General features: G+C 36.2%; 2 protein-coding genes across 10 annotated transcripts in view; one reads left to right on the forward strand and one right to left on the reverse strand.

Moving 5' to 3' along the window:
• LOC127871573 (minichromosome maintenance domain-containing protein 2-like) overlaps positions 1–12,897 on the forward strand; it is a 99,075-nt gene that overhangs the window by 67,951 nt on the left and 18,227 nt on the right. For 8 of the 9 annotated variants that reach the window (XM_052414634.1, XM_052414635.1, XM_052414638.1 and 5 more), the window contains 4 exons: positions 4,684–4,781; positions 7,705–7,722; positions 7,941–8,010; positions 8,165–8,218. In XM_052414634.1, the coding sequence (XP_052270594.1) occupies positions 4,684–4,781; positions 7,705–7,722; positions 7,941–8,010; positions 8,165–8,218 (240 nt within the window). The remainder of the gene's footprint in view (positions 1–4,683; positions 4,782–7,704; positions 7,723–7,940; positions 8,011–8,164; positions 8,219–12,897) is intronic. The other variant, XM_052414636.1, reaches the window with a different exon arrangement.
• On the reverse strand, positions 9,131–10,217 carry LOC127871575 (uncharacterized). Its single transcript, XM_052414646.1, has 3 exons — positions 9,920–10,217; positions 9,661–9,786; positions 9,131–9,244 (listed from the first exon to the last, which is right to left on the reverse strand). Exons 1-3 carry the CDS (start codon positions 10,061–10,063, stop codon positions 9,179–9,181), a joined length of 336 nt encoding a protein of 111 aa, XP_052270606.1. The 5' UTR covers positions 10,064–10,217; the 3' UTR covers positions 9,131–9,178.

The raw sequence follows: 12,897 nt of genomic DNA on the forward strand, positions 1-12,897 counted from the left end.
TCCAAAGAGTGACATGGTTCCTTTCTGTGGAAAAACATGCTTGCCATGGGGTTGGGCAGTTTACCTTTACTGTTGCTATAATTAGAAAAGCCATTTGCGCCTTTTAGAAGTCACAGTTTTGCCCCACTGCGCATGAAACTTTCTCAGAACATTATTATGCTCCCCCCAAACAAATTTTGGGGGGAGCATATAGTCACCGCTTCGTCTGTCCTTGCATGTTTCCGTGTGTCCGTCCGTCCGTGCACAATTTTTGTCCGGGCCATTTCTCAGCAACTAATGACCGGAATTCCATGAAACTTTATGGGAAGCTAAACTATCAGGAGGAGATGTGCATGTTATCAGCGGGTTCTGGTCGGATGACAGGCTTCCTGAAAAGTCCCAAACAGTGTCTGTCAACCGGACAGGCTGATGGAAAAGTAAGCCTGTCCGGACAAAAATTCACCTGACCGAACAGCGTGAGTTTATAACTGAAGAATTTAGTAAAGTTTAAATCATATTTATTGCAATGTGCAGCCTTTGTATAAGTATTGGACAACTATAAGTAATTGATTTTGGAACATATAACATCAAATCATTATGTGTTCTTATGCAAATGTAACACACTGTAATTTTAAAATATGGGATTCATTCAATATAATATGTAATTATGTAGTCAACTTGTACAAAATATACTTTTATATATTCTCCGTACAATATCAATCTTTTACAAAACTATCTCTTTTATATTATCAAAAATAAAATGATAATGACATTATGCGATATTACACTGATATAAGCACATTTCCGTGTTATTTCATGCGTTTCTACGATACATAAAGCAAAACAATGCTTATATATGATGATGACAACTTCAAATTTGACAATTTCGATCATTTGTATAAGCATTTTTTTTCATGTGCAGTTTTTTAGCTCACCTGAGCGATAGCTCGAGGTGAGCTATTGTGATCACTCAGCGTCCGGCGTCCATCCGTCCGTCCGTAAACAATTTGTAAACATCTTCTTCTACTAAACCATTGAGCCAATTTCAACTAAATTTCATGTGGAGCATCCCTAGGTCATGGGACAAAAGAATTGTTAAAAAAAATTTGATCACATAACCAAGATGGCCGCCATGACCATATATGGTAAAAACCTTAAAAAATCTTCTTGTCAGAAACAGCTCATCAGATTTTCAAAAAATTTCACAGGGATGACCTTTGAGGGCTCCCCTGAAAAAGTTGTTCAAAGAAATTTGATTCGTCAAAAAACATGGCCGCAGGAGCTCGTTGAACTTTGCATGTTTATTCGTTTTTGCCTATTTTGTGAAAACTTTCAAAAATCTTCCACATTTTTTGTCAGATCCTTTCCAAATTTGCACAGTGTCTTTATATCAATGAGGACACGAACCCTACAAAAAATGAGCATTATTGGTCCATGAAGTACAGAATTACCTCCCCTTGAATTGAGAAAATGGTGTTTATGCAATAAAGTCCAAATTTTTCATCCAATTCTTTCCAAACTTGTAAGGATTTAGCATGGTTCAAACAAGGGAAACAACTACGGTTTATGCATGTTCTTTTTATTACAGATTTGCCTCCCTTTAATTCATTCAAAATCTCATTTTACAGCAGAGATTCCAAATCTGACCTGTAAATGAGCCCCATATTTACTGCTGGTGCTATGTTACCTTTTCCCATTTGATCATTCTTAAGTATTGGTCTTGTAATGCTGCTACTGCTACTGATACTGCTACTGCTACTACTACTACTACTACTACTACTACTACTACTACTACTACTACTACTACTTCTACTACTACTACTACTACTACTACTTCTACTACTACTACCACTACTACTACTACTACTACTACTACTACTACTACTACAACTACTACTACTACTAGTACTACTACTACTAGTACTACTACCACCACCACCACCACCACCACCACCACCACCACGTCTACTATTACTACTTCTACTACTACTGCCACTACTACTACTACTTTTACCACTACTACTACTACTACTACTACTACCACTACTACTACTACTACTACTACTACTACTACTACTACTTCTGCTATTACTACTACTACTACTTCTACTACTACTACTACTACTACAACTACTATTGCTACTACTACTACTAGTACTACTACTACTACTACTACTACTACTACTACTACTACTACTACTACTACTACTACTACTACTACTACTACTACACCACCACCACCACCACCACCACCACTACCACCACCATTCACAGTGACAAAAAACGTATTCACACAATGGCTGCTACTACAACTTATAGCCCATATAGGGGGGCATGCATGTTTTACAAACAGCCCTTGTTTCTATGGGATTTTAACCACAACTGTTCATGTTCATCTCCGACACATATTTTTAGGTCACCTGTCATGAAGTGACACAGTGAGCTTATGTGATCGTGTGATGTCCGGCGTCCGTTGTGCGTGCCTGCGTGTGTCTGTGCGTCCGTGCGTCAACAATTTGTTTGTGTAGACAGTAGAGGTCACAGTTTGCATCCAATCTTGATAAAATTTGGTCAAAATGTTTATCTTGATGAAATCCGGTTTGGGATTGTATTTGGGTCATCTGGGGTCAAAAACAAGGTCACTAGGTCAAATAATAGAACAACCTTCTGTAGACAATAGAGGTCACAGTTTTCATCCAATCTTTATGAAATTTGGTCAGAATGTTTATCTTGATGAAATCTGGGTAGGGATTTTATTTGTGTCATCTGGGGTCAAAAACTAGGTCACTAGGTCAAATAATAGAAAAACCTTGTGTAGACATTAGAGATCACAGTTTTCATCCAACCTTTATGAAATTTGGTCAGAATTCTTGATGAAATCTGTGTGGGATTGTATTTGGGTCATCTGGGGTAAAAATCTAGGTCAAATAAATAGAAAAACCTTGTGTTGACAATAGAGGTCACAGTTTTCATCCAATATTTATGAACTGTGGTCAGAATGTTTATCTTGATGAAATCTGGATTGGGATTGTATTTGGGTCATCTAGAGTCAGGAACTAGGTCACTAGGTCAAATCATAGAAAAACATTGTGTAGACAATAGAGGTCATAGTTTTCATCTGATCTTAATGAGTCAGGTGAGCGATTCAGGGCCATCATGGCCCTCTTGTTGTTACAACCTTTGTAATTGGATAGATGGTTATATGTTGGAACAATAAAAATTGACGTTTTCGAAAAATAACAACAAAGGGAGAGTACTCTTAAGAACTGGTAACGCGTTAGTGTTCTTAATGACAAAAAGGCTCGAAATTCACGAAAAGAGTGATTCCAATTGGGTGTAATCGTTCTTTTGGCAAGTATTAGACTTTTCGGTATTCAGTCATATTTTGTTTGGCCTGTCACAAGGACCGGCAATATTAGAAACTTCGCCGGACCGTAAAGAATTTTGCCGGACAAGACCGGCGGTCCGGCCTTTTCAGGAAGCCTGGGATGATTTTTCAAAGAGTTATGGCCCTTTGAAATGTTCCATTGTACATATAGTGCAATTCTTGTCCGAGCTATTTCTCAGCATTTTATTGTGGGAATTCAATTAAACTTTATGGGAAGCTTCACTACCAACAGGAGATGTGCATATTTTCAGCCGGTTATGGTCGGATGATTTTTCACAGAGTTACGGCCCTTTGAATTTTTCTATTAACTGTACATATAGTGCAATTCTTGTCCGGGTTATTTCTCCCCAACTACTGACTGGAATTCAATGAAGCTTTATGGGAATCTTAACTACGTTGAGGAGATGCGCATGTTATTTGTGGGTTCTGGGTAGATGATTTATTAAGAGAGTTATGGCCCTTTGAAATTTTTAAGTTTCTAAACCATCCATTGTATTATTTTGTCCAAAGTTATGCCCCTCAAGACGTTTCCTTTTATCTGAATATATAGTGCAATATTGTAACAAAAAAAAACTTTGGGGAGCATCACCCGTCTCCGACGGTTTCTTATTAATTGTGTTGTTATGATAACTTGGCAGAGTATTGTGTAAAGAGTATCGATTGTGGATTGTTTAAATGCATGGCTGCCAGATGTTTTAATTATAAATTTCGTGTGAGCACTACTTGTTCAAAACAGTTTAGTGTCTTGGGGTCTCAGGTGAGGGCCTAAGGGTCTTTAACCATTGTTTTTATGCTCCCCCAAAATTTATTTTGGAGGGAGCATATAGTTCCCGCTTCGTCTGTCTGTGCACAATTTTTGTCCGGGCTTTTTCTCAGCAACTAATGACCGAGTTCAATGAAACTTTGTGGGAAGCTTCACTACCAAGAGGAGATGTGCATATTATCAGTGGGTTCTGGTCTGATGATTTTTCACAGATTATGGCCCTTTGAAATTTTCTATTAAAAAATTCTTGTCCCCCCCCCCCCCCCCCCCCCCCAACTACTGTGCCCTCGAGACGTTTCCTTTTATCTGAATATATAGTGAAATATTGTGAAAAAAACAAACTTTTGGGAGCATCACCCGTCTCTGACGGTTTCTTGTTTTTAAAAGAACTTGTTATTATTTGTTTGTTAAAAAAGATATAATTATGCACTCATTTTTTGTAGCTGTATAGTAACTTTACCATATACATTTATTAAATGCCAGATTTATTTATCATATATCATCTTATAGAATACATGTTTAATATCTGTGTATTTTTTCCCCTTTTTCATAGATGACCTTACTAAGCTTGTTGAAATAGGAGAGACCTATGATATTGTTGGAGTTACCAGAAAGGACATAATACAGGATGGAATTTTGCTTACACTTGAGGTAAAATGATGTGCTCTTTTGTTAAATTTCTGAAATAGTTCACATTGATTTTATAAATTTGCTTAAATAATGTTTTCACAAGATTTATATTTCTTGTTTACATTTGTTCAAATTATTTTTTTCTTTGTTAGTTCCCTTCCAGTTATAATGTAGATAAAAAAACTAGATCCTGTGGTTCTCAAACAATAATAAAGCTAGGTTGAGAAAAATTGGAATTTTGATAGAGATGAGAAAATTGCATCTTATTTTGTTTGGACAAAAAATGTTGTTGCTTTGGTTACAGAAATTAGTGAAAACTGTCTGAATAATCTGAATTTTATGCCCCCTTTCGAGAAAAAAGGGGGTATATAGCTTTGGCACTGTCTGTCTGACAGTTTGTCACACTTTTCGTGTCCGCACTCTAATTTGAATAGTTTTCATCCGATCTTTACGAAACTTGGTCAGAAGTTGTATCTAGACAATATCTAGGTCAAGTTGGAATATGGGTCATGCTGGGTCAAAAACTACAAATCCAAGGGAAGTAATAAGCTTTAAATGGACATAATTATCTGACCTGCCAAATTATATATTTTTGTTAAATCAATCAAAGCGGCGCAGTAGGCGGCATTGGGTTTCTGACAAACACATCGTGGTAAAAGGTCAAGGTCATCCTTCAAGGTCTAAGGTCAAAATTACAAATCCAAGGGAAGTAAAAAGCTTTAAAGGGATATAATTATTCAATATTGAACATAGCAACTTGATATTTGGCATGCATGTGTATCTCATGGAGCTGCACATTTTGAGTGGTGAATCTACAGTCACGGTAGTGGCTTTTAGTTATTTGCTACTATAAATAGAGATTTGTTAGAGACAATTATTTTCAAGGGAAGTAATTTATATAATTATAAATCTCAGATTATATATTTCCTTACAAATAATTTAATTTCTTTTCACAGTTACTGTACAGATTTTTTATTTTGATTATTATGCTCTCCCAAAATTTATTTTGGGGGAGCATATAGTCGCCGCGTCGTCCGTCCGTCCTGCACAATTTTTGTCCGGGCTATTTCCCAGCAACTAATGACCGGAATTCAATGAAACTTTATGGGAAGCTTCACTACCAAGAGGAGATGTGTTTATTATCAGCGGGTTCTGGTCGGATGATTTATCACAGAGTTATGGCCCTTTGAAATTATTGTCCCCCAACTACTGTGCCCTCAAGACGTTTCCTTTTAACTGAATATATAGTGCAATATTGTGACAAAAAAACCTTTGGGGAGCATCACCCGTCTCCGACGGCTTCTTGTTTATAACTCAAATGATTGATTTGTCAAAGTTTTTTTTAAAATCATATAATTATAATTTCTTTCCTGTACTAATTTGTGAATGGTAGGGTTCATTACATACCTGTGGACTTATGTCCATAGATACATGATGAACTCTGGCTATGATCTCTTTGATAAACCACAGGCCTTGGTTGTCAGTGATGTCTGACTTGGTCATTTTTGACTGTCTACAGACCCCCCCCACCCCCCCTCAGTTGGATTGGACAAATTCCAAGGGAAGTTATAAGCTTTAAAGGGAGATGATTTCTATACCTGCCAAATGATAAATATAAATTTTATTTCAAAGTGGTGCAGTAGGGGGCATTGTGTTTCTGACGAACACATCTCTTGTTTTTTAACTGATGAAGGACTTTAGCTAGGTTTATTATTTTCAGTTTGTGTATATAGGGCCATATGTGAAATATGCACATTTGTATGCCCCCCTTCAAAGAAGAGGGGGTATATTGTTTTGCTGGATGTCTGTCGGTCGGTCTGTTCGTAGCCCAGCTCGTTTCCAATCAATAACTTGATTGTGAATGGATTGACAAATTGGCTTGATACTTCCCGTGTGCATAGGCCTTTGCCAGAAGATGACCCCTAACAATAAAATTGGGGTCTTTAGGTCAAAGGTCAAGGACCGTCACTGTCACATTAGGAGTGAAAATTGTTTCTGATCAATAACTTGTTAATGGAGGGACTGATTGGCTTGATATTTCCCATGTGCATTGGCATGGGCAGTAGATGGCTCCTATTAAAATTGGGGTCACTAAGTCAAAGGTTAAGGTCACTGTCAAACTAATTGTGAAATAGTTTCTAATAAATAACTCTTCAACTGATTCACCAATTGGCTTTATTCTTCCAAAATGCATTGGCCTTGGTAAAAAGATGAACACTATTGAAATTGGGGTCACTAGGTCAAAGGTTATGGGCACTCACAAGAAGTGTTAAAATAGTTTCCAATCAATAACTGGTCAATGAATCGCAAGATTGGCTTGATACTTCACATCTGCATTGGCCTTGGACAGTAGATGACTCCTATTGAAATTGGGGTCACTAGTTAAAAGCTCTGTTTGGGGGGGGGGGGGGCATATGTCTCTGCATGGAAATGCCTGTCTTGCAAGATCATAAGATATGCACGGTTGGCTTTCAGAAGTAGATTATGTATACCATAACCTCTGATGTAGTTGACAGGAAGGAATCTACATGTTTGATAGACAAGTAAAACTTTTTTTAATGAGTCAAGTTTTACATTTTTCTTTTTTATGAGATATGTTTACAGAATATTTTGAATTATAAGAAGTTTAAATAACTGTATATGTTTTACATATTTATAGCTCAAATAAAGCAACATGACAATATTCGTCCCCACCATGTGCGGGGAAGTCTGTATTTAAAGGATAAAGTAACAAAATAAAAAACTTCAACTGTATTTTAGAATTCAAATGCATTTTGCACTAATCAGTTTGTGTTTGTTATCAAACGGAAAAAATGTGACAATGCTTTATATGGACATGTGACCTCTAAAAGTGAGAGATATGAGAGCAAGATATCTTTTATGTTTTCAGCTGTTTCTATTTTGTTTGCATTAATTCTTATTTTCATTTTTGTTGCATTTTCAGGCGAATAATGTAAAGAAGGTAAGTTTGCACTTATTTAAAGTTGTTAGTGCTTTTCCTATGAAAATATACATGTCAATTATATGAACATTTAATAGAAATATAACATATCAAATAGGTGTAAGTTACCAAGATAACTAACAACACTAATTCCCTCATAATTATATGTCAATCTGAATTACTTTTTAAGTTACATTAATGTTCTTATTCTGCAATTAAAGATTTGTTTTGTTTTCTAGGTTTCAATAGAAGTGTCATCTCGCAAACTTCTCAAGGAAATACCCAGAACTGTTTTACAGTTGTACAGTGGTAGGTAGAAAATGGAAATACATTTATCACAAGCAGGTTACACACCACTAATCCCAGACATGAAATCACCTAGTACTTAAATATGGGTGTCAGTTATAGGTATAATGCAATAATTTGTGCTATGGTCTTATGATTGCATCTGTTTATTTTTCAGACAAGACAAAGTCTCCCTTCAGTTTCCCATTGACGTTAGCTTATCTTTTTGCAGGTACACATATTTATTATTATAACATGAAACAGAATAGGGATATAGAAAATGTAGGGTGTATTATCCCCACGCTTTTCGGAGAAAAAGTGGCGATATTGTGGTTATCTCTGTCTGCCATCCGTTCATCCATCCTGGCCACGATCTCCTTCTACACTATAAGCACTAGAACCTTAAAACTTACACACATGGTAGCTATGAGCATATGTGCGACCCTGCACTATTTGGAATTTTGATCTGATCCCTGGGTCAAAAGTTATGGGGGTTGGGGTGGGGCAGAGTCAGAGACTTTCACTCATTTTTATGCCCTCGGATCGAAAGATCGGGGTATGTTGTTTTTGGCCTGTGTGTCATTGTATGTGTGTGTCACAAAACTTTAACCTTGGTTAAACTTTTACAACTTTTGAAATATTGAAGATAGCAACTTCATATTTGGCATGCATGTGTATCTCATGGAGCTGCACATTTTGAGCAGTGAAAAGTCAAGGTCAAGGTCATCCTTCAAGGTCAAAGGTCAAATATCATTGTATTTTTGTTCCTAAAACTTAATCGTTCGTTAAAGTTTGGTCATAACTTTTTATGTCCCCCACTATAGTAGTGGGGGACATATTGTTTTTGCCCTGTCTGTCTGTTGGTCTGTCTGTCTGTTTGCGCCAACTTTAACATTTTGCAATAACTTTTGCTATATTGAAGATAGCAACTTCATATTTGGCATGCATGTGTATCTCATGAAGCTGCACATTTTGAGTGGTGAAAGGTCAAGGTCATCCTTCAAGGTCAGAGCAGTTATTGAAATTCAGATTTAAATCTACAAGCAAGTCGGGCTAGTTATATGGAAATTTGTACTAGCCCGATTCAGATTTTACTAGCCCAAACATTTTTTATTAAAATGCAGATAAAAATAACAAAACATCAAAAGAAGCATTCATTTATTCAACAATCTTGAGAATACATTAAAACTCTCTAATTTATTTCATCCTTATCGACCTCCAAGTCAGCTTCCTCATCTGATCCAGCCTCTTTCGTATCCTGAAATAACACATGTAATCCGAGCGATCTGGTAATGGCTGATTCAGTGTACCATCAAATTCGCGCTGTAAACAAATAATATTTTTTCGGAAATTTAAAACCGCTGGCATGTTTCAATAGGAAAGACGTGTCTATCTAGGTTTAATGGTTTAATTACTGAATGCATGGTGTTAACATTGAAATGAGACTCGAAGTCCTTAGCTATCCGTTATAAATAAGAAGAAATTAATTTCACACACGATTTCAATCTAATCAAAATTATAAATTCATATACATAAAGTTTAGGTACACATTAGCAGAACAGTATCCCATATACCCACGCGAAAGAGAGAGCAAACCACCAGAAAATATATAAGCAATTATGTGCCAGATTATTCTACAAAAAGCTAGTTGACAAATGCGTCAATCACAGTTACCTCAGAATCGCATTCTTCGATGTCAGAGGTCTCGACCTGGGGCTGCCCCTCCTCAGTTAGCACATCAGATGTAGCTATTCTGCTGGTCTTCTTCTGATAACCCCCTGCTCTCCTTTTACTAGATACCTGCAAAAAATGTTGATAATATTTCAAAAAGGAGAAATGAAACTACTTACCCTAAGTGTAGTATTTTCCAATTATTAAAACAAATATTTGAATTTCATGGCATACTTGTTTAAACTTTAATCATCAACTATACCATGAAGGGCTCCACAGCTTCCTTAGGGTCAAACTCTGATATTGAAGGTCCTTGAAGATTGACAGTCATCAAGTTGTTCAGAGTTTTTCCTTTATCTAGGCCCTTCGCTTTGTCTTGGTGATCTTCATGATGGAGAACGAACATTCATTCCGCACCGATGTTGGTGGCAGGCTGCTCACAAGATCGAGAAGGTGAAATATGTTGATCAGACCCTCCATTTTCATCCTGTAAATCATAGGCCAGTCCACTTTGCCTTTCTCAAGCTGTTGGGCGTACCGTCAATTAAAACAACGCCAACAACATTTTATAGCGAATTTTAGAATCATGCATTACGCATGTTTTTTTTTGTTAATTTCACTGTTTTTGTAACATTAAACCCTTAAGTTTTACTAAAAACATACCTATTTTTGATAGCTGTCACCAAAAAAGATAATAAATATTTCATGAAGTCATCTTATTTCACAAGACCCACTTTTCAAGGACAAGATGTTTGAGGTACTGCCATTCCTCCAAGACGCTGTCGATGTCCACATCTGCATTCACCAGGCAAACTTGAAAGTTATTCAGCAATGTCTTGATCTCTGCAACCCCATATACTGAAATATAATAGGCGCAGCAATGTCTTGATCTCTGCAACCCCATATACTGAAATATAATAGGCGAGACTTAAGAATTAAATAAATAAATTGTACATTATATTTGACTGTTTTTTTATCTAACAATGTGTAAAACACAAAAAAATGTTGTTCACTTTTGCAGAGTTGTGAATTTGTTTTTACAAATTAAATGCAATGATTAATTTAATATTAACTTGTTTACAATTTATTGATTTGTATTGCACAACCATCATTTAATTGCCAGTGATAGCAGCAACCAAGATTGAAGACAAACATTTTCAAATTCAGTCATTTAGCAAATCAAACACAATTATAAAAGTTAAAACTAATTAAATATTTGCAACTGCTTGCAACTTTTCGAGCAATGTATTCTTGCAACTATTCAAACAATTTATAAACGACAAAATTGAGATAATTTGCAAGATGGAATAAGGAACAAGACGCATGCAGAAACAATGAAATAAACCTGCTGCAAAGGAATAAACAATCAACAGGAACGCATGTAACAGTTAACTCATTGTGTTATCCTTGTATGTCACTCTGGTCTACAGGCCAGTTATTTAGGTCACTGATTTGAGTGGCATTCATGACCTCAGATGGGGGATTTGGTATTCGCTCTTCTATGTTCTTGATGACACCAACAGAGAGTGAGTCAACTGAGCTAGAGGCCTTTGCTCCTCGGAAACTTACAGATTCTCCCTGGTATACACCATCAAGAACCTTACTGATATCTTCAGGGGTGCTGAGAATCGTAACGAAAGTGTTAAAACAATATTTAAAAAAAGGTAAATAGGCTACCAGAAAAATTATATAAAAATAATTAAGCGACTTTGAAAAAATAAAATATCTTGTACTACAATGAAAATATATACAGGTTGTGTTTCACTCAGTCATACATTAGGGCTGCTAACTGCCTCTTTGTAACATTTATGTGGCGGTTGGCATCAGCGATGGTAAGGCCCACTTTCTGGAGGTTCCTGCTGAGTATGGACAGTGGTGCTATGATTGCCTGAATAATAATTTAATTAGCAACATATTTCTTATGTTTAACATTTCAATTTTTCACAGGACATATTTGCAGAAATTTCTAAAAATCTTTAAAAAAATAAATAATAGATACTGACATTCTTTCAATCATAGTTTAAAAAAAATTAACTTGAATATTAGAATTTTGTGTAGATTTCCTTTTGTTCGGTGCCTTTTAATTTAATTACCTGAAGGGACAACATGAACACTAGGACGTTCCCATCTCCAGCGATCTGTGCAAAACCCTCAGCCTTTGCGTTCACGTGTGATGCTGACTCGAGGTGATGTCTTATAGGTACATAACCTTTGATGAAGTTGCCAATGGACAGCTGAATGTGGTACAGCCACCTTGTCCCACCTTTGAATATGAAATGGTCAAAATGTTAAAACCTGTGTAACTGTTATAACAATGACACACTGAATTGTTTTTTCAACATAACATTTATATTAATATTCATTCTAATGTGAAAAAATCCATCGCATATTGGCGTTGTCTTTCAAATCACTTACAGTTAAGTTCTTGCCACTGGCTTGCCAGGTAAGCAGCATTTTTACTATGACCAAAAACTTAACATTTGGTTTATATATACACAATTTTTTTGTGCTATGCTAATCATAACTTACCTACACGAGTTGGCAGAACTGTGTGTTTATTCATTGCGCCAAATGACTGCTTGAGGCCTTGCTTCATCTTAGGTGAGCACTTGTAATAGTAATACAACCCAAGTAATAATGTTATCAGTTTGTCGTATGCTGGAAGCTTCTTGACTGCATCCTTGAAAGAAAGCTCAAGGCGATGGGCCAGGCAATGCATGACCACAATGTGCGGGTGGGAGGTCTTCAGAAGAGCAGCCAACCCTTATATAAAGCCTGGAAATAAAATATCAGCCATGAAATAAATAAATATTAAAATCCCTTGCCTTCACCATTGACATGTTTTTTTCTTCATCAATTAGTTTCTTAAATACTTGTTTTATACCTAAATAATTGATTTACTTAAGCATTAGAGGCTTCTAAAATAAATCAGTTACATATTTATAATAATAATTTTTGATTAGAGCATGAGTAATACATTTATACCATGCATAATGGAACAACGTTTGATCTTTTTAATTGTTTTGCTTAAGCTGTATTTACCTTGCATGTTAGCGGCTCCATCTGCACAGTAACCGACAAGCCTCCTGTTGTACACTTCTTCAAGTTCAAGGCTTCTGAATACATTCTCTATGTGGGAATGGATATCTTTCGCACATGCAGACTGTGAGCACCCAATATTAAGAAATTCATCGTTAATGGTGCCATTAATGCATGTTCTTACATACAGACTTTCGAAAT

Source organism: Dreissena polymorpha, chromosome 3 (genome assembly GCF_020536995.1).
Source record: "Dreissena polymorpha isolate Duluth1 chromosome 3, UMN_Dpol_1.0, whole genome shotgun sequence".
NCBI classification, from domain to species: domain Eukaryota; kingdom Metazoa; phylum Mollusca; class Bivalvia; order Myida; family Dreissenidae; genus Dreissena; species Dreissena polymorpha.